At 43.9% G+C, this 21,144-nt stretch overlaps 1 protein-coding gene across 3 annotated transcripts; it reads left to right on the top strand.

Annotated features, from left to right (window-relative positions):
- The first annotated feature begins 733 nt into the window (after positions 1-733).
- CA5A (carbonic anhydrase 5A) lies at positions 734-19,949 on the top strand. 3 transcript variants are annotated; one of them, XM_058846120.1, is made up of 8 exons: positions 6,450-6,628; positions 7,727-7,924; positions 11,746-11,864; positions 12,827-12,922; positions 13,393-13,455; positions 14,730-14,885; positions 15,818-16,003; positions 16,913-19,949. In XM_058846120.1, exons 1-7 carry the CDS (start codon positions 6,499-6,501, stop codon positions 15,971-15,973), a joined length of 918 nt encoding a protein of 305 aa, XP_058702103.1. In that variant the 5' UTR covers positions 6,450-6,498; the 3' UTR covers positions 15,974-16,003; positions 16,913-19,949. The 3 variants fall into 3 exon arrangements, with proteins under 3 accessions (XP_058702104.1, XP_058702103.1, XP_058702102.1); XM_058846121.1 differs by lacking the exon at positions 6,450-6,628 and adding an exon at positions 734-996 and having other exon boundaries at positions 15,818-19,949; XM_058846119.1 differs by having other exon boundaries at positions 6,451-6,628; positions 15,818-19,949.
- The last annotated feature ends 1,195 nt before the right edge of the window (positions 19,950-21,144 follow it).

The raw sequence follows: 21,144 nt of genomic DNA, 5'->3' as shown, positions 1-21,144 counted from the left end.
AGCAAATATTCCCAAAGAAAATGGAAGTGTGGGATTTCCAGACAGGATTTTGACATAAAGTAACAAAGTTACTGGAAGTGCCCCGGGAAACAGCAAGAGAGTAACATTCTTGCTTTTATCTCTGAGAAATATGGGTTAGGAAAACATCTCCCTCTGCCTTGTCCCAAATAAAAATTTCAGCTGAGTTCAAGTATGACCAGAGGAACAATTATGGGTCATTATCTTACTCTTTTGAGTCTGTATAAAATTTTGGTTTTGTAACAAAATTTGTTGTTTGCATCCCTTGTTCTGCAGCTCCTCAGCTGGAGGCTGCAATGCTGCTGCAGTTAAATAGCTAAAGTAGCTAAAATGTTTCCTTTTCTGGGCCCAGCCCTGCATAGCTGCTGGATTTTGGGAATTCCTCAGTTTGAGCACCAGCTCGGGGCATTTCAGCTGTTCCTGACAGCACCTCTTGGCTATCAGTATTCAAATACGCAACTATTCAAATTCACAGCACCGAGGAGTGATAAGAACCCTTTCCTTGCATACCAAAGAGGAGTTTTCTGCAACCCTTCCTATTCCTGGAACCAGATGAGGGGGGAAAAGAACCTCTGGGAAGCGCATGTAGAATAATCATCAACCAGCCAGCCTCTGGAGAGACTGGAGAGCCAATGGAGAAGACAGTGCAGGGACAGGTTGAAAATTAACTCCTGGGATGGCTCCACCTCTTAACCAGCAAAGGGTGCTCTCAGAATTATTTATAAAGAAGCCTGGTGACCCCTCGGTGGAGCTGTGTAGCCGTATGATTTTTTATTCTCTGTCATGTTGGGTTGTTAGGCTGTGGGAGGCTCTGCTGAGGGAGCAGGGAAGGTTTGGAGTGGCCGGTGGCAGCGATGAATGGGCTGAAGGTGACAGCCCTGGGGAGTCTCTCCAAGCAGCTGAGAAATCTCCGGGCTGTGCCAGCACGGTGCTGCAGCCTGGCTGCCTGCTCCCGGAAAAACACCCGGAATGCCTCCTGTAAGTCACTTCATCTCATCCCAATGGGTGGAAAATGGGAGATGCAGGGGTTGGGAAAAGAGCTGGTGTGGTTGAATGTTGTTCTTATTTATTAGGGAATTATAAAGGGGATTTGGGAATGTGGCTGAAAGACTGAAGAAAAAAGAGTGGATAGAATGAAAGAAATGAAAATACTGTGTGGAATTTCAGGGCTCCACCTTGTTCTTTATTTCCTCTGTCAGTGGCACCAGATTTTGTGTGACTCCAACCTGTGACAAAAAGCAATAATTACTTGGGAGGCTTGGCTGCCTTCAGTGAAAACTGTGTTCATGAGCATAATTCAAAACACATTTAGCACAAATTGATTCTGACTTGGAATTTCATAGCCACTGCAATGTTTGATTTGGAAAATGAGGCCTAGAACAAGCCATAAACCCTTTCAAATATGCTGTACAGACCTCCAGTAAATCACTTTGAGGTGCAAGATACTCCTGGAGGATGTTAAAGATTTAGTTATTTAAAATACTGATTAACTTACTTTCAGATAAGATGGGGCCAGCCAGAGATTGTGTCTACTCACTGCTGTGCAGATAATGTCAGCTGGAGAATAGTAGAAAGTAATTCTTTATAGCTAGAAAAACCTTTTGTTTCTTATTTTTTCCTCTGTAAATTTATTCAGCATAATAACTTCTCCCAAAGAACAGAGCCAGGTTCCTCCAGGAACATTTCATTGTTACCCAGGGTAAGAGGGGATCCCATTCCAAGAAGAGATTAGACCACTCTGTTCCATCCAAGGACCACTGCTGATTGAATGAGCCACAACTGATATCTATTTTCACTCACATTCCTCTTTTCAATTTAAGACATACTTTCTTAAGTAATTAATTCCTTCAGTCTTTTTCCTCTCTGCACCATTCATGCAGGAAATGCCAAAACAAACTGATTTGGGAAAACCCTGTCTTTGGAATGGCTGTTTTTGGCTGGCAGGGAGTGGACAGGAGCTCTGAGTGAGGCAGCCTGGGGGTTACTCCACAGTTACTCACACCAGGCTTAAACAACTCAAAGGCTGACAATTTCTGGAGCTTTTTGATTCCCCTTGTGACCCTGCAAGGACAAAGGGCTTTTCCTGCACTTCACTGTAGAAACATTGGGGAGAATTGTGGCGTGGATGTCAAAATTCCCAGTGGTGTGGAGGACCAGGGAGTATCTGTGCCAAGCTCTGAGGTATCTTGTAATGACACATGGAGGTTTCAGACACTCATTCTGTAGACTAATTGCTGGAAATGCTCTCCATGGGGAGTTTTAAGCCTAATATAATAATTATTACCAGAGCAGGCCTGAATGGCTTTTTCCTTTCTTGCCCTTTTAGAAGTGCTTACAAGAAAAGCAGAATCCTTCAAGTTTTGGGGTGGTTTTTTTTTCCAAAGAACTGTACAAGTCCTGCAGAGCCACACAATCCAGGTGTGCCATCTCCAGGCCTGCACATACAACTGCAGTGCTTCCCCAAATTGTCCATGAGTTCTCTTCCAAGCTCTTTCCATGCTGAGTTCCTAAGCCTGCATGCATAATTTCAGTAAATGTTTTTTATACGGGAGAAGATAAAGCCTCTGTTTGCTTTACCTCGCCAGCTGGAATTACCTCCCCCTTATCTGGGCTCAGCCACTGCCTCCTCAGCCAGGCTCCTATCTCAGCCAAACACTGTGGAGGCAGAGGATAGCTCAGCATTTCCCAATCTGCTGTCGAGCTGGGAGCAGCCTGTCAGCTACATCTGTTTGATAAAAAGCTCTGGGCTGTTTATCAATAAACTGGCCTAAATCACAGCCCCCATCTGACATCAATTCAGCAGAATTTTCAGCACCTTGTCACGATGGGCCTGAGCCAACCAGCGCTGTTATCCTCCAAAATCTTGATTCAGACAAAAAAAAAAGCTTCAAGGAAATCAACCTATCTTGGATTTCCTCTGCAGTACTCAGTCCCAGTGGCTGAAGCAGAGCTGTGGTCCTTTAAAGTTTAAACTGGCTTTTTACTGAATTTCAGCAACATGTATATTTTATTTTCTCATTCAGAACATGTTGCTATGGCAAACAGAGCCTCATTTCCTTCCTCTGGGTGGGGTTTCTCACCTCTCCCCACCGCACTGTCTGCCCCGGCTTATCTTATTTGTAAAGAAATCAAAGCACTTGATTCAACAGGTATTTTTCTTTTCAAAGATTAAAACCTTTGTTTTCATCTGGATCTTGATTCCCACCCTGTATCTTTTGATGCTTGCATCAATCCTAAATGGACTTTTAAAGAACTACTTCAAAAGCTGCAATTAATTATAGAAAATTATCCCAGAGACTGGGACTATTTGGGTGGCTCTATATATCTGGGCAAAGTGGAGAAAAAAACACAGGGCAAATGTAAGAAGCCCCCAAACATTATAAAATTAAGTGGAGCATCACTGTGTCTGATGGGGATTTTTTAAAAAGCCAAATCAGGCACAGACTAGGTCTGTTTGTGGCAGATTCCTTTTTGCAGGTGATTCACACCTTGGTTATGTTTTTGTATGTCAAAATTCGGTTTAACTGCTCTGGCAGTACCAGAGATGGATGTGTGACAAAGGTAAGCACCAACCCAGGCCCTTCCTCAGTGAGTGAAGGGTGAAAACTGCATGCTTAGTTCTAATTCTCACCTTTTTAAAAATTAGCTTTGGTCATTTAAAAGCTTGAGGGTGAGGTTTCTATTTCTCTTCCCACACACACTCTGCATGGCTTGTGCTCATCCCTCAGGCTTTTCCCTTTCTGGTTGTGGAAACCACTCTGGGTTCAGGAACAAGAGAGAGCCCAGCTGGAACCTCCCAGATGGCCCAGAAATGTAACAATTTGGGGGTTAAAAACAGGGATATTGTGATCCTGGCTGCTGCTCTCTCCAGTTTCTGCTGCATGAGAGCTGTGTCTCTTGCATAAATTACCATCCTAAGCTGGGGCATGGCCAAAAGAAAACTGCTTTTGGAATGGTCTGGAAAAGACAGTTTTGGCTATGTTGGTCAAGTGCTGGGAACAAGGTTTAGGGCTTAGGCTTCCTTTTGGCACAGGTAGTTTTGTCTTTCTGTCTGCAGTTTCCAAACCAAACCATCTCCCTGTCACCAAGCTCCTATTTTGAAGGGTTTTCTTTGAAGGATTTTTAAAATTAAATGCTGAAGTTTTACTGAACTTCATGCTCAGGAAGAAGTAGCATGTGCACATAAAAAAATAGATGGAGGTTCTGCAAATGATTCAGGAGGGAAACAAAAGTGCTGCAGGTCTAAGTTATTTCTCTTTAGTTTTGTACCTCACCAGCCCATCATTTCTGGGAGTGTTTCCATATTGTTGTGCTGTTCAGCCCACAAGAAGTGACTTGCTCTGTTCAGCTTAGTGAAAAACTCTGTAAAAAAAAATCTTTACATTTTTCAAAACCTTGCAGGATCAAGCCACCAAAAAGCCTCACGAAGCTGGCTTGTCTTAATGGCGCAATGTAAAGCAGTGGAGTTTGAGGTTTATTTCATCAGCTTTAACATACAGAAAAGGGATGGTTGTAATTTTCTGAGAGTTTCTATAATTACAGAAGCAGATGTAGATGTAATTTCTAGGCTGCCCAAGGTTATCAGTTGTATTTAGAGAACACATCCTGGGAGAATGGTGGAAGGATGGATGACAGTAATTTGTTGGTAGATGAGAAGATCCCCCAGTCTCTCTTGTTTATGCTGAATATAAAACATCTGAAGCCAATCTGGGCTGTCCTGATGACCAGGACCTGCCTATGGTCCATCAGTAGCTTCAGCAAGACAGGTCTGTGTTAAAGAGTCGCCTAACCATGATCAATAGGCAGTTAAACTGTGATTAAGCCTGACGGAATCACGATGTTTATGGGCAGCAGGTCTTTTCAACTTCATTGATTATCTATCTTTCTAAGTTACAGGAAACGTTCTGTTGAGAATAGTAAATTAGCCATCCTAAAAAATGTTGGGAGTCAAACCAAAAATTAATTTTTCTTATAATTGGATCCTGCTGCACAAAAAAGACTCTACAGGGAGGAAGTGAAATGAAATTTAAACCCAGTTTAACATCATGACATCACAAGCTGTTTGTACATCTCCTGATGATCTGTTTGTGATCATGCAGCCACTCAAAGCAAATCGTGTACCAGATTTCAACCTGCTCTTACTCAACTCGGGAGTACTTTAAGCATGTTATACTGTAAATGTAATGGAAGCTTCTTACACAATGTTGGTAAACCAGAGAAAACACTTTCGTTGACACTGGTTGACAATCTGGTCCTGTCTCCATTCCAGTAAAACGTTCTCAATGTTAAGACAGATTCCTTGTGAAAATTCAAAAGTACTCATCCTAACAAGATTTAAAAATCCCAAAAGATAAATGCAGATTTTCAAAATTACCATAAGAGATTAACTAAGAAATATGATAATACAGCAAGATGAAGGTCAGGAGCTGAGGGTGGTGTTCTGCTCCTGGCTGTCCAAGAGAACTGGAAGAAATTAGAACTCTTGCTTTATCTCTGTGCTTTCACTGACACTTTCAGCTTTCTGCAGGCTTTTCTTTTTATATATATATATTTTTTTCCTTACTGGCAGCTGGAACAGAAGGCATGACAAAGGTTTTAACCAGTTTCATTGAGATTTTTCTTCCTCAGGCAGTGTCAGGTGAATATTGAATTCAGTTGAGTTCACCCTTTCACCATCCAAGGTGGGAGTATCTTGGCCTCCTGCCTTTGTGGCAGCCAAGAAAAGTAAACGTAACATTAACTTTTTATAACTTTGCCAGATGTGGCTTGGAAAGGGGACCCTGCTGTGCCAGGGCCACCCACTTCTGTGCATCTTTTGGTGTGAGGGGATGCACTTTTGATGTGAGACACTTTTCAGTGTGAGCTGATGCTCATTTGTTGTGAAGGGGTGTGCTTGATGCGACAGAATCCCTTTTAGTGTGAGGGAATAAATACTCTCTTGATATGAGGAGAAACTCCTTGGTGTGAGGGAATAAATACTATTTCTGTGCAAGAGGATGCACTTTTGATGTGAGGGGACACTTTTTGGGGTGAGGCGATGCTCATTTGGCATGAGGGGATGTACTTGATGGAAGGGAACCAGTTTTGGTGTGAGGGAAAAAATACTCTTGATGTGAGGGAAAAGAGGAGAAATTCTTGATGTGAGGGAGTAAATATTACTTTAGTGTGAGAGGACACTTTCTTGGGTGAGGCGATACTCTTTGGAGGGCATGTCCTTGGTGCGAAGGAACCCCTTTCGGTGTGAGGGGCCATACTTGGTGTGAGGGGACGCACTTTTGACAGGGGCCCAGGCACCACCCTGAGCATGGGAAATGATGATCCCTACCCTGCACGGAGCTGCTGCCGCTGCTCCAGCGGTGTCACAGCAGGAGGAGCCGCCCAGAGCAGTCCCAGCCCGCCTCCGGGGCCATGGCGTGAGGGCCGTGCCGGAAGGGGCCGCACCGGGCCAGGCTGGGCGGTGGCTCCGCGATCTCCGCCGCGATGCTGCCGCTGCTCCGCCGCGCTTGGGCGGCTGCCGTCGCCTCCTCTTCCTCCTCATCCTGCTCCTCACGGCGGGGCAGCCGCCGGTGCAGCCTCGGCGCCTGCTGCTCCTACCGCCTGCGAGACGCCCGTGAGTGCCGCTCTCCCTCAGCCCCCTCAGCCCGCCCCGCCTCAGTCCCGCCATCGCTCCCAGCTCCCCGCGCTGCCAAACTTTCTGTAGGAGCCGCAGGGACACCGAGCTCTGCCTGGCTTTGTCATGAAAAATGACAAAATGTTCCTGAAACATCAGGAAGTGGCAGTGTTTTAAACACAGGGAGTGTTTTGCGCCGCCTTTGCCTGAGTTGACCTTATGGAGCTCCGTAAAGTTTGCTCCTCACTGAGGGAAACAGCGGCGGGGGGGTGGGAAGTTGTTCGGCCACTCCTCGTGTGAGTGGTTTGAAGGTTTATTTTAATTCCTCGTTTAAAAGACCCTGAGCAGTCGTATCTAGTGAAGTAGCCTGTAAAGTGATGCTCAAAGCATCATGATTTAGTGTTCAGCAGAGAGACAGGGCGCTAAAAGCGGTGTGTGGGTCACCAGGTGAACAGGTCCACGCAGGCAGCAGTTCTGGTTTTAAGAAGAATAAAGTCCTGTGGAAACCATTCACGTACCTATCCTGCTTGTGCCAGTTTGAGGGGCCCAAGCTGCCCACAGAATTGCTGGGTTTGGGTTTTACAGGTGTGGGATCAGCGGGACCTATCTGCACAATGCAGTTCTGGGCAGGATTGGCGTGGCTGCTGCAGGAGCTCTGAACCCCCCTTTGTGGAGTAACCCCTGTGCTCGTGTTGTCTTCTAGAGAATGTTTTCCTTCCCAGTGGGAATTATCCCATGTCTGGAGCTCTCCCAGCTCAGCTGATAGTGCTGGTGTGCAGAGAAGGCTGGAAAAGAAAGCCGCCTTAAAATCTGGCAATGATAGGAAAACATTCTCTTTTTCTGGGAAATAAGGGATAAAGAAATAACGATTTCTCTGCAGAGCATTCTACAAAGGCAGAAAGGTACCGACATGGTTGTTCTAAGTCAAATTACTGCGCTTCCCTGTGTGGCTTGAGTCATGCAACTGGAATGTTTTATTTTTCTTTTGCTTTCCTGGGCACCAGCTGACTTGAATTAGCTTTTGGTGACACAGCACCTTCCCTTGCCAGAAAGTTCTGTGTCCTGCATCAGAGCCTGACTCTGCTCCTCACCTTGCAGTGCATCCGCTGTGGCAGAGCCCGCTGACAATTCCCGGAGGCACCCGCCAGTCTCCCATCAACATCCAGTGGAGGGACAGTGTTTATGATCCCTTCCTGAAGCCTCTGAAAATCAGCTATGACCCCACCACCTGTCTTCACATCTGGAACAATGGCTACTCCTTCCTGGTGGAGTTCGATGATTCTACTGATAGATCAAGTAAGTAAAAACTCGGGGAAAAAAAATCTATTTAATGTCTAAGTTAATGCTAAGAGAGGAGAAATAATTGTGTGATGTAAGACCTGATGTTGAAAATGAATGTATGGTAAAAAAAAATCCTGGGTTTACAGTGGTGGGAATCATGATGAAGAAATTCTATACAGACTTCACATTTACAGTGTTTTTATCACTGTGGGCATTGTGCACAAATCCCCTGCTGTATGTTGAAACTCCTTTCACAAGCCTCAGTGCCCTGTGTTGTAGGTTTTGTAATAAATTTTACCCACACAAGTCAATCTTCAGTCATTTATATGTGTACCTACTCAATTTGAAACCTGATTCCATCGCTGCTCTTTATTGAAGTAATCTGCCACTTATCTCTTGTGGTGTTAATAGAGATATTTAATGCACTTGAAATGATCAGCAGCCAAATGAGTTGCAGTTGGAAAGCACACACACTTATCTCTGTGGGGTTTTAGGGAATGAAATAACACTGAGCTCTGCCCTCTGGAGCAGGTGTGTGTGTGTGTGTTCCTGTTGTTTTAGGGGAAGCAGGAATGCATGGAAAATCCAACCATGCACTCCAGCAATTTCATGGGAATAAACCTCTCACCTGAGCAGCTCAACCTTTTTAACGGCTCAATAGAGTAAAAAAAAAATTGACTTAAAATCAAGATATTGCTCCCAAATCCCAGATTTTCTGTCCACTGTTCCTTCTAAAAGCTGCCAAAGGATATTGCAGAATATGAAGATATTTCATAAGGGTGAGTGTGCTGGTAGCAATCAGTCAGGGCTGTTGTGAAGCACATGATTGCCCAGCATGTCCTGCAGGGAAAAATTGAAAGACCCTGAGCAAGTTTGAACCTGTTGGATTGGAGTAATTTATGTTTAAAGTGGCTGCTCACCATGAGAGCGCCTGCAGCTTCCTGTGGGATTTAGCAATGCCCTCGGGGAGGGAGCCTCCAGCACACAAACAAACACTTTGTCTACACAACACCAATATTTCTGGCTGATGTTTGGAATGCAGCTGATAAAACAGTGCAGCAAAAACGGTGGTGGTGGAATGCAGGGAGCTTGTGTGATGTTTTGGGCTTGTTTTGTTTTTCTTATTTCTAGCTGTTCACTTGGAATATCCATTTCCAAGAGTGAATAATCCATTTCCAAGAGGGAATATCTTTGCCTTTGCTCCTTTATGCACTGATGTCATGAAGAAGCCAAGTCCTGCCTTTCTGTTTCTCCAGCACAAAGTGCTGGTTTTTTCAGTGAGGTTGGGTTAGCAGAAAGACATCACTTGTTACCCCATGAGTGATTTTAGTTTACTAACTTTAGACTGGCTTTGCTTTTCATTGAACAGCCTCTTGCTTTATAAACCACACCCCACTATCTGTTGAGTGTTCAGTGGATAACAAAGTTGGATTTTTTTCTTCAAGAATTGATGTAACAAAGGGGAATTGCCTGTAGGGGGTTGAGAAAGATGCAATATTTAATTGCATAGGAACAATTTTTGTGGCATAAAGGCAAGGCTGGAATCATCAGGCCTTTGAGACTGGTGCTCACCTCTGAAAGATCTTACCTGCTTTGTCTGTAAGACTTTCCTTGAGGTAAATCTTTCCCTGTGAGCATTTGCTGCCTTTTTATCATCCTCATCTTCCTTAAATGAATTCAAGTTCATGAAGGGTAGGATGGCATCAAACAATCAGTGCCAGGGTGCCAGAATGACAGAGAAGCAACAGATAGTGAGGTGTTGCTGTATAACCCCCAGTTTTCAGGTGCCTGCCTCTCTCCTCCACCTTTCTCTCTTTACTCTTGCTATTTCTGGTTTTTCTCACTGCCAGCTTCTGTCTAACAATCATAGAATCCAGAGAAGAAAGCTTGGGAGCAAACAAAAGCACCACAGTTGAAAGAGAAGATGAGAGAGACACCCAGGATAGACAAAAATGCCTGAATCCTGAGATGGGGTTTGCAAGACTTGGGCTAAAGCTGAAGGTAGAGCAGGAGGAAGAAGAGGGTGAGGGGAAGGTATGTACAGCATGTGCTCTGTCTGTGTGTGGTGCCATCAGAAACGAGGCTGAAACAGGGCCAGGGCTGCAAGAAACAGCTGACGTGATTCTTGTTCTTTGAGCCCCTTAAACTTTTGTTTTGAAATTGTCAAGATTGTAATTTGAGAAGAAATGTTTCTGAAGGGACTGAAGTTCCTGTTTGTTTCCTGTCACTTTCTGGTGGCACTACAGGAACCTGAGTCTCCATATGTGTGTCTGTGCCTAAATTTACTTGTGAGGCAAATATTCAAGTGGCTGTGGTTATTAACATAAAATTCACTTGTGGGTTTGCATCATCACATACTCAGGAGTGGATAGATTGTGTTAGAGCACAGGAACTTCACTTCTGAGAGGCTTGGCTGTGTGATCCACATCTTTATCCCAGCCCTTCTCCAGCACAGAATCCCACCGTGGTTTGGGTGGGAAGGACCTTATAGCTCATCCCATTCCACCCCCTGCCATGGGCAGGGCCACCTTCCACTATCCCAGGGTGCTCCAAATCCTGTCCAGCCTGGTCTTGGACACTTCCAGGGATGGGGAATTGTGATTTTCCAGTGATGGTCAGTGTTGCATTCGTGCCCAGAGCTCAACAGCAGGGGATGAGATTAATTCAGTGTCACTTTGCACAGCCTGTTTTAATTTATTCCTTTATCACAGACAGGCCTGTCTGGTTAGGATTTCAAACCTGCTAGCTGGCTTTCAGGAAAAAAAAAATAATACAAGAAAATCTCTTAATGCCTCTCATTGTTTTCTCCTTAGCATGGAAGTGATTAACTTATTTCCCAAAGCAGTGTTGGGATTAGGTTTGCTGTAAAACTTCCCCATGTCCTGCAGTTCAATAAATGTCAACAGATGGTGATGGTTTAGTGCTGGATGAACTCTTGGAAAAGCTCTTTTCCAACCTAAAGGATTCCCTGATTCCATAAGTGTTATTAGCCCTTGGGAAGTAATTAGGGTTTCTGATTTACAGATGCTCTGATACCATAATTAGCAAGATGACTTTGCAGGATGGTTTTGGTCCAGGGAGGAGGGAATGAGTGGAAACAGAAGCTGGGCATGGACTTCATTCATGTGTTTGCAGGAGGATGGGAGGCCTTCTGAAATCAGGAGGACAGAAGTTTTACCTTTATTCATTGATGAAAAGGGCATTAAATCTTTCAGAAGCTTGCCCAGTGGCAGACTGGCTGTTTAAATCCTTCATGAACAGTTTGTAGGCACAACAAAACATATTTCAGTCTGACCTTTGCTTGTGCAGTCTGGAAGCTGTGCTGCAGCAGAATAAGATGTTTGGGTTTTAGTAGCTTGCAGATTGAATATTTGACTCAATGTACTGATTTGTCTGGAAATATTTGCTTCTTGAAGCCTTGTCATAAGAAATGTCAATATTTTTCACAGATCCTTGTAGGGATGTCATTGAATACATTTAATAGATGTGTCACTGCTCTGTCACCTGGTCAGGCAGTCCTGACACTCCTGCTCTGACAGAGGGGTGAGAATGTGAAACTCATCACTGTGACTGTGCCAGACTTGGTGTCAGCTGGGAAAACATTCCCTTGAGGGGAGGTGGATGAGGAGACTCTTCAGCCCATCTCCAGTTTGATGCAGGGAAAACCAGGAATGTGTTTGCTTGAATAATTCGATGATGGCAAGGTGTAGATAGTGTACAACACTGAGTTGCTCCACCTGATACTTTTTCCTGGGCAAAATTTTTTCTTAGGATTTACTTGTCTGGCCAATTCTAAATCATATTTATTAACATGTGTGTCTTGTTTTGTTTTCTAGTCATTGTTGGAGGCCCCTTGGCAAACCAGTACAGGCTAAAGCAGTTCCACTTCCACTGGGGAGCTATCAACGACTGGGGCTCAGAGCACACAGTTGACAGTAAATTTTACCCAGCAGAGGTACGAGATGAAATCCTGAGCAATGCAAATATTTGTCACAGGTGTGTCTGTGAAAACTCCCAAACTGAGGAGTTGCAGTTTATTTTGAAGTGCTACACTTTATCTGCTGTTTTATTCTATAAAAATTCATCTTCACTGTGTTTTCTGGAGAACAGCCTGAAAATTGGACATTGGCACCATTACTGAAAATTAAAAATCACTTTGTTTATTGTTGCTAAATTGTTCAGAGAAACAAAGCATATATTAAGTACTCTTAAAAAACATCACTTTATTTTCTGTTTGCAACTTTTGAACGGTTACTAAAATACCAGAACTTTGATGCTTAAGTAACTACTGAGAAAGAAAGTGTCAATAAAAAGGATGAAATCAGTGAAAATGTGAAACTGTGACAGTTTTGACCACAGTTCTTTGCCAAAGGAGAATTTGTCAAGTGCTGATGGGTTATTTTTAAGGAGAGTTTCTCTCCTGTTGGTGTGTTCATGGTGCTGCTGCCAGCTTGGCAAGATCCTCATTGACCAGGAGACTGTGACTAAGTTTTTGGGCTGGGGTATTTATTTATCACACAAAACTCCTCAATGCATTGGCTGTCAGCAGTGCAGAGGAAGATTGTTATGTGCAGGAGGATGTTCCTTAGGAGGGCAGGGCGCTCTGCTCCTGGGAAGAGATGGAAGACTGAGCTTTGAGCCTTTGATCAGCGTTCCTGGAGGCAGACTCCCACAGACTAAATCCCTTTTATAGATGGGAAATGCAGTGGGTCTGTACTTTTGTTTAAAGCAAAGGACAAAAAAGGAAGGGAAAGACCATTATTTACCAAGAGCACTTTGTTCCTCATTTCTGTGGTTTCTGAGGCTACTCACTGCAGTGCCTCACTCTGCCAAGGAGTAAATGCAGCCAGGACCAGAAGTCAGGTGTGGTGTCTGTGCTCTGTGCAGGAGTTGATTTCTCCCTCATTCCTCTTTCAGCTGCATTTGGTGCACTGGAATGCTGTGGAGTACCCGAATTTTGAGGAAGCTGTGATGGAAGGGAATGGCCTGGCTGTTATTGGAGTGTTCTTAAAGGTAATTTTGTTCTGTGGGACCAGCTGTCATGGGGCCTTTCTATTTACATTCTGTTCAAGCCAGCTTAGGGCAGTTAAGGGAGGGCTGAGAGGGGATTCCATCAATCCATATAAATATTTTCAAGGGGTGTCAGAGGATGGTGCCAGGCTCTGGTCGACGGTGCCAGTGAACAAGATGAGAAGCAATGGCCAGAAATTAAAAAATGTTTCACCTCAGTATGAAGAATTTGACACTGAGGGTGGAAGAGCTGTTCTGTGAGGATATGGAATCTCCCTGTCTGGAGACATCCCAAAACCACCTGGATGTGTTCCTCCAGGTGCACCTGCCTTGGGCTGGATGATCTCCAGAGCTCCCTTCCAACCCTAAATATTCTGTGATTGTTGTTATTAAAAAACCACTAAGGCTGATAAGTAGAACTGATTGATTATTGATCAGCTTATTGATTCTCCAACCCCTCCCTGTCCCTGCAGCTGGGAGCACGGCACGAAGGGCTGCAGACCCTGGTGGATGCCCTGCCAGCAGTCAGACACAAGGTCAGTGCTCTGAGGTGTCCCACCCATTGTCACCCTGCAGAAAGAACACTTGGAGAACCACAAAACACAGAGAAAAGCCTTCTTCCTTAAATTTTACCAGGGAGGGGCTGATTGGTGCTTTGGAAGTGGGAAGGGAAGCTGATTTTTTAGGAGGAATTGGATACTTTAAGCTTTCCAAAGCTCTTGAAAAAATGAGCTGCTCTTGAGAGTTCCCTTACAAGGACATGCTTGAAGTGGGGGTTTATTTACTGTGGGATTAAGGCTTTTTGATTTTTTTTGACTGATCTTTGAGATGATTTGCTTTTTTATAAACACTGAATTTTCTGCTGGGGAAATGGGATCGTTCCTGGCAGAGTCCTGCCAGGAGAGGGAGTGCTGAGTCTCTGACAGAAGCAGTTCCTCCTTCCCGTGCCCGTTCCCTTCTGAAAGTACACGCAAAAAACCACATCGACCTCTTCAACTTCTAATCACATCCAGCTGAAGTCGCTGTGCCACTACTTCTCAGAGGAAGGAGTTTTAAAATCCAAATAAAACAAGTTTTTATATCAGAGCAGTGACAACTCTGCCAGATAAACACCAAACACCTCAGTTCAGTGCCAGAAGTCCTTCCCAAATCGGAATATACATCTATTGTGACAATATAATAATTTGCAGCATGTGAATTTAAAAGAAATGTGGTTTCTTTTAAAGATCCCCAAGTATATCCTGAAAATCCACCTGGAGAAATGTTTGTGTGGGAAATCCTGGGTTTTGAAGCTCCTACATTCTTTATGATATCCTCACTTAAGGGATTGAACATTCTAGAGATGGAAATATTTGATTTAAATAAAAACTTCAGTCCGCTTCCTGCTGCGTAAAATCACATGGTGAAAAGTAAAACACTTTTTGTTTGCAGTCTTTTAAGGATCTGGCACAGCTACCTGAACTTATTCCACCACTTATTCCCTCTTTTTCCTGTTTGCATCCAGCTCCCACAAAGCCTTAGGCTGTTGATCCTTCTCATTCCTTGTTTCTCCTGCACTGAATTCCTAATGGCTTGTTGGGACAGCAGAAATATTTCAATTTTCGCTGTTCAGCAGCTGCCCCTTACACCTCAAACCCAATTTTATACAGATTTGTGGGATTTAAAATTATTACATTGTTAATATTCCCAACAGCCCATTTCCCATGCACACACATAACATGGTTTTTAACCTCACTGTCAAGATATTTTCCAACTTTGACAGTTTTTTCTCAAAACACCATCCTTAAAAGTGTTTTTTCCTGCTATTTAGGACACTGTGATCGAGTTTGATGTCTTTGATCCCTCCTGTCTGATCCCTTCCTGCCCCGATTACTGGACCTACGCTGGCTCCCTGACCACTCCCCCCCTCACTGAATCAGTCACGTGGATCATTAAGAAGAAGCCAATCGAGGTGGATGAGGATCAGGTAAATCTCAATTTTCCTTCCAGATCATGCTACTTGTTGCCACAGAGATGCTCAGAACCAGTTTTTCACCAGCAATTCTCTGGGAAAACACAAAAATTCTCAGTGTTTTCCCAGAGATCTGTGAGTGTTTCAACCCAGGATTTGGGGAGGAATCCTGGTGTCAACAGCTGCTAATACAGAAAGACCTAAGACCCCTCCAAGATGTTTTTCCAGCTTTATTCAAATTTTCCATCTAGTCTCAAGAGTTTTATCTTGATCTGTGATACACAATTCTGGAACCTGCCCCTTGGAAACTTGGGAGCTTTTAGGAACTTATTGGAATTCTCATAATTTTGCTCTCCTTAGCATGATGCAGCTTTTTTTGTGGAGGGAAGGGAAAAGGGAAGATTTTGTGAGATGGAGATTGTTCACAGAGAACTACAGGCATAGTGTAGCATTCTTTAAAATTGAAATTTTTCTTATTTTTTCTTTTTTTCTTGGCTCTTCACTCTCATAGCAGTGATTTATCATTGGAATGGCCTTGTGAGCATTAAAAGATGATCTGCTGCTGCTTTATTTTAATCCCAGTTACAAACCAGTGAGAGAAAAACATGAGGATTGTTGGGGTTCCCTTTTTACTGGATGCCAGGGAGGCTGTAAATGGAGGTTGGATGAAGTGCTTGAAATGATGAAATGGCTCCCTCAGCTGTGCCACATTTGGGATTTAATTTCCCTAAGGATGGCAGATGACTGATAATTCTTCCACGCTGGTGTGGATAATGGGACACCAGCAGGTGACAGAGATGTGGGTGCTAAAACCCCTCAGAACTCAAACACAGCGCTACCTTTGGTTTTACTTTCCTCTCCAACAATAAACTCTTGTCTTTTGCCATGAATTCCCAAACCGGGGGAATTCCTGGGAAGTGACTGGAGTGGCCATTTGTGGTTCCCAGCTGGAGGCCTTTCGGACGCTGCTGTTCACGTCGGACGGGGAGGAGGAGAGGAGGATGGTGGACAACTTCCGCCCGCTGCAGCCGCTGATGAACCGCACGGTGCGCTCGTCCTTCCACCCCCAGCTCCGGCCCCACGCCCCGCAGCTCAGCCCATAGCTGGCCCAGCATTTCTCATGATTATTCCTTGTATCCATGCCCTTTCACTACCAGTGCTGCCTGACCTTCCCTAGAGATGCTGTCAGGGTTTTTAGTTTTGCTTTTTTTTTAAAAGAAGTGAGAAATATTAACCCTTAGCAAATTGGCTTGTTCCGAGGCAGGGGTCAACAAGGAATTATTAAGGCAGTTAAAAATAAGGACAGGAGAGTTCGTCCCCTGCTCCTTCTCTGAATTGTTCTGTGTTTCTTCAAATGCTCTTGCAGTGCCTTGCATAAATTAATAATTCTGGGTAAAAATTAAGAAGGAGGAAGTGGGAAGAAAAAGAAAAGTATCAGATCTGATCGGGTCCTTTTGGGGAATTGTTTGATGTCTGGGAAGAGAGCTGGAAGGGAATTAGCTTGTCTCAGACACTTTACCTTCTTCCTTTTTCTTTGGATGAGGAGGACAGAAATGACTTCCAGGATCTCTTTCCATTCTGCTGGCTGCACATTCCATATTTGATGTGGGTGCCTCAGAATGCCCACTGCCACTACACCAGGAGCCAAAAGACTTTTTCTAAAACCTTTTAACAACTGTGGAAGCTTTTGGCTTTGGCAGCTTTTGCTTTCCTGTGTTAATCTATCAAGAGAAGGGAGGAGAAGAGAATTCACCAGTATCACAAGACTGGCAAGAGCCAAGTGGAAAATTAGGTGAAAATGTCCAATTGATCCTAGGAAACTGATCACATCAAAAGGGAAAGCAAGATTAGATAAAGCCCAGTCGACCCTCCCAGTGGGATTAGGGGGGGAAAAAAACCCAAACCAATTCCTCAAACCTGTACTAGGAGGGTGTGGACAAAACTCAGCTGTGGGAAAGGGCTTTTATTTCAGTAACTCATAGAGCACCAGTGCTCCCTTCAAAGTTCTGCTTTGAGATGTATTTTCCTATAAAAACACCCAGCTTCAGGACCAGTGGGGACCAGTTTGTTTTTATTGCACCTTATGGTAATGAGGTCCAGTGGGGGTTGGAATTAATTATGGACCAAGCAGAGCTGCTGTGTGAGCTGCCAGCTCTGAGCCTTTCCCAGGAGCTGTGGTCCAGCTGCCCCAAGGATCACCTCTCACATCCTACTAAACCTGATTTTCTCTCAGGCACCTTTCTCTCTGGCCCTTCATGCTCTGCTGTATTTAGCAGATTAAATTCATGCACCAGATTTCTGATGAGGAGCAGCTCTGCCTGTGAACTCCCTGTGTGATCTCCATGGGTTGTGTTTGAGGAGTCTGAGGAATCTTTCCTGGTGGGATTCAGTGAAGCCATGACCTAGCTTGGCAATGCTAAATCCAGATCTCTCCAATTGGTACTTTGGTTTTTTAAAAATCCAACTGTTCAGTTTCAACGCACCTTTACACTTTTCAGTGTGACCCTGATGATTTTAAGGGTTTGAGATAATCTTGTAGAACCAATTGAGTGCCCAGATCCTGCCTTTGCCTCCTTAATAGCTCTACCTCAGGCTGTTGTTCTGGTGCCACAGTTGTGCCTTTGTCCCCTGAAATGTGGCCACTTCAACTGGAGTGACTCTGGGTGCTGAAAGGAAGGAAACCTCCTTTTATCCCGGTGTAGGATATTTTTCCTGATGGGAATTTCGTGTGGCAGTGGAGCTCTTCGGTTTCACCACTTCCTCCCTGCCTGGGGGACCACTTCCATCCTGGTTGTGCCATCTCCCTTTGGAGGGGCTGGGATTATCCTGGGATAGCGAAAGGTGTCCCTGCCATGGCAGGGGTGGCACTGGATGAGCTTTAAGGTCTTTTCCCACCCAAACCATTCCATGATTTTCTGATTCCATCATCTCAGTTGAACTCTGCAGGCTTTGCTATCACCACACAGATTTTTAGCTACAAAATCTCATCAGTGATGATTTTTTTTGAGAATTATAAATTCCAAACTAAAGCTGGAAGGAATATCTACAGTTCTGGGAGCAGGAAAAGAGTGATTTTACTTTTTGCCTGAATATATAATAATTATGATCCAGTCATTAAGTCAGATTTATTCAATGCTGCTCTTGCAGACACTTTTCTGAGGATGACCCTGGAGAAAGATGGCAGCAGTTCAGATATTTTCCACTCATTAATAGAAAAAAACTGTAATACAAAGACATCTTAATGTTGCCTTTTATTTAAAAACAGAGCTGCCTCAGCAGCACTGGGCTGTAGGTGCATCAATCTCCTTATCATTTATGAATGGATCTTTTTAAAAGATTTTCGTAATTTTGTAAAAATTTGTAAAAGCAATTTTGTAATTGCTCAGTTTTAAAATTGCTTTTGTGATTTCCACTGAGTTTTTGGACTTCTCTGATGCACTGAGAAGAATCACCATTTGATCCAGCTTTCCCAACAAACCCCAAATCCAGATGATTTTAGGGAACTGCTGTGGTGTAACTGTTTAACTTCAGCTGTTCTGGAATTCTGTAGCAGCCTCACACCTGCTGAGTTCTCCATGGTTTGCTCCACTCAATCAGATTTTCCTCCTGGATGTGTAAATCCCTTTTCAACCACCCTGCATCCATCAGAGAGAATGTGGGATATTCCCTTCCCAGTGATCCAGTTAAAATTCTCAGAGAGATTTATTTCAAGTTCTCACAGAGATTTACTTTGTTCAAGTATTGCCATGGAAGCTTTGTTAGACAATAGTGAATTACCCAGTTAAGCTATGTCCATATTTACATCAAATCACACCTATTTTTACTGACATAAAATGAAGAAATTCCAATTTCAGCACTGATCACTTCAAATATCCGGAAACAGGGTTAATGTAGATAAAAAATAACTCTACTGTGTTACAAAAAGATGTTTTACAGGGGTTTTGTTACATTTTTTTTTTCTGTTTCTTGAGTCCTGCATTTACGTGTAGTTTTTTAGCATCTCCTGAAGGCAGGCAGGAGCTCAGCTGCAGGGCAGATTGTTGGAATTAATCTGGAAGTGAACACACTGGCTTGGTTTTTTTTTTGTTTCAGTTTTATCTCTTCTGTTACAATGACTTTATTGACCTTGTGAATGTAAACTTCAGGAAAATATTTGTGTTTAGAACAAGAGATGGGATAGAATTCCTGTGCCTTATTCTCTCAGTTCTGTGTGGAAAAATGGTTTGATTGTTGTGTTAGAGGTGATTTTTCTGATGATTTTGCACAATTAAGTTAAAAAGGAATTTTTGGGCTCTTTTGGATGGCACGATACAAAAGGGTCAAAGCACATATTTGTATTTTCCTTGCATAGGAGTCACTTTATTACTAAATCCTGCCCTGGGAGGCATTCCTGGGGTAGCAAGGCCCAGGAATTAAAGACTGTCACAGGAATAATTTGGGGACAACTCCCTGCAAAGGGAGGAGAAGGTTTGGAGCAGACCTGTGTCTGTGCTGCTCTGATTCCAGCTGCCTTTCAGGATTTCTCTGAAATGCTGCTCTCACCTTGTCCTGGGTGACTTCACAGTGGGACAAACTTCCTCTGCTGTTGGAATGTTTGATCCCTGCTCCTGCATTCCAGAACTTTAACTCTTCAGGTGTTCCTCACCACTTTTGTGCTGCCTTTTCTGTCAGGAATGGCAGGAGTGTCTCCCCTGGTATTGGAAGCTCCAGAATTGGAGTTTGCTTTGATCTCCACAGGGTTTTAGAGGACTGGAATTCTGCTCTGGATGAAGGGTCCCCTCATGCCTTAATTTGGGATTTTTTAACTTTTATTTCCTGGCACATCTTGGCTTTTTCTTTCTTTGTGCATCTCGTTTTTGTGGCCTTCATAATGTCGTGTATTTAATGTGTGTTACCTGCCTGCCCATAACTGACTGAAATCACTGTCTGCAGACAACACCTGAAACAGGGAATGTTTTATGTTTTTCTGTGGTACAGGCCCTTCCCCAAAGCTTTTCCCTGATGTATAGAACCCTTCAGCTGCTGCATTTTACACTGTTACATTAGTGTACAACTATAATAAAGGACCAGAGAAACCTATGTCTGTATCTCGTTGTGTAATTAAACTTTTCAAGTAAAAAAACCATCTGATTTCCTGTCAAAAAAGTATTAGAATTCCTCTTTGGGACTGGCCCAGTTCATTAGGAGTGGAGTCTGGTCAGCTGTCAGATGTTCTGTGACACTTCCAAGCTCTGAAAGACTCTGCTGAGCTGTGTTAGAATGAAAGCACAATGAGCTCTCTGTGCTGCAGAAGGGTATCTCATGATTGATCACATCCAGCCAGATGCCACAGGCCATCTCCAGCAGAATTCCAGGGTTTCAGGATCTTTCCTGACCTCCTTCACTGGACACTGCTCATTAAACTGGACATGTCAGCTGAGCTCCTTCCTCTGGCCTGGGTAAAGCTGAGCCTTGAGCTCTGTGCTGTGACTCAGCCGCTGCTTGTGGCTACAAAAATGCTATCAAATAATGCCTAAAAAACCCTTTTAATTTGTATCAGTAATTTAATTTATTTAAAGTTGATATAAGAGAGTGGGTTTAGATTAGATACTGGGATGGAATCCTTCCCTGGGAGGGCCTGGCACTGGTGCCCAGAGCAACTGTGGCTGCTCCTGGATCCCTGGAAGTTTCCAAGGCCAGGCTGGATGGGGCTTGGGGCAGCTTGGGACAATGGAAGGTGTCAGGGTTGGAACTGGATGAGTTTTCATGTCCCTTCATCCCAAAGCATCCCATGATTCTGTGAACATTGGGTGAAATATGTTAATGTCTCTGTCTCACAGCTGAGCCACACTTGGAGTCCAGCTGTCACACAGGTTGTGTTTAGCTGGGTTAATCCAAAGAAGTTTCTTTTGGTAGGAAAAACGGGAGATTCCTTTTCTGGTTGAGGAATTCCCCTAAAATAATTGTAGGTGATGTTTCTAGAAGGTTCCCTACTGTGCTGGTGGGTGGACAGCCCATTTTCTGCTGGAAAAGAGTGGCTTGGGTTAGGAGTGAGGCCAGCTCTGCTCTTGTGACCATTTCATGGTTCTAGAAGCTGCCACCACTTCCATTTACCCAGGAAAAGCAGCTCTGAGCTCTTTATCACAGCGGAGATGTTTGCTGAAGAAATGGGCAGCGAGGTGGCTGGATCAAGGCAGCTTTTCCAAAGACCTGCTTCAAAACATCCCCATCACTCCTCACAAATGGCCCATTTGCTCCTGCTCCTGCTCCTTGTTTATCCTCGTGACAAATCATT

This window comes from Poecile atricapillus, chromosome 10 (assembly GCF_030490865.1).
Source record: "Poecile atricapillus isolate bPoeAtr1 chromosome 10, bPoeAtr1.hap1, whole genome shotgun sequence".
Classification (NCBI taxonomy): Eukaryota; Metazoa; Chordata; class Aves; order Passeriformes; family Paridae; genus Poecile; species Poecile atricapillus.
The sequence above is the reverse complement of the archived record's forward strand: the minus strand, read 5'-3'. Positions and strand labels throughout refer to the sequence as shown.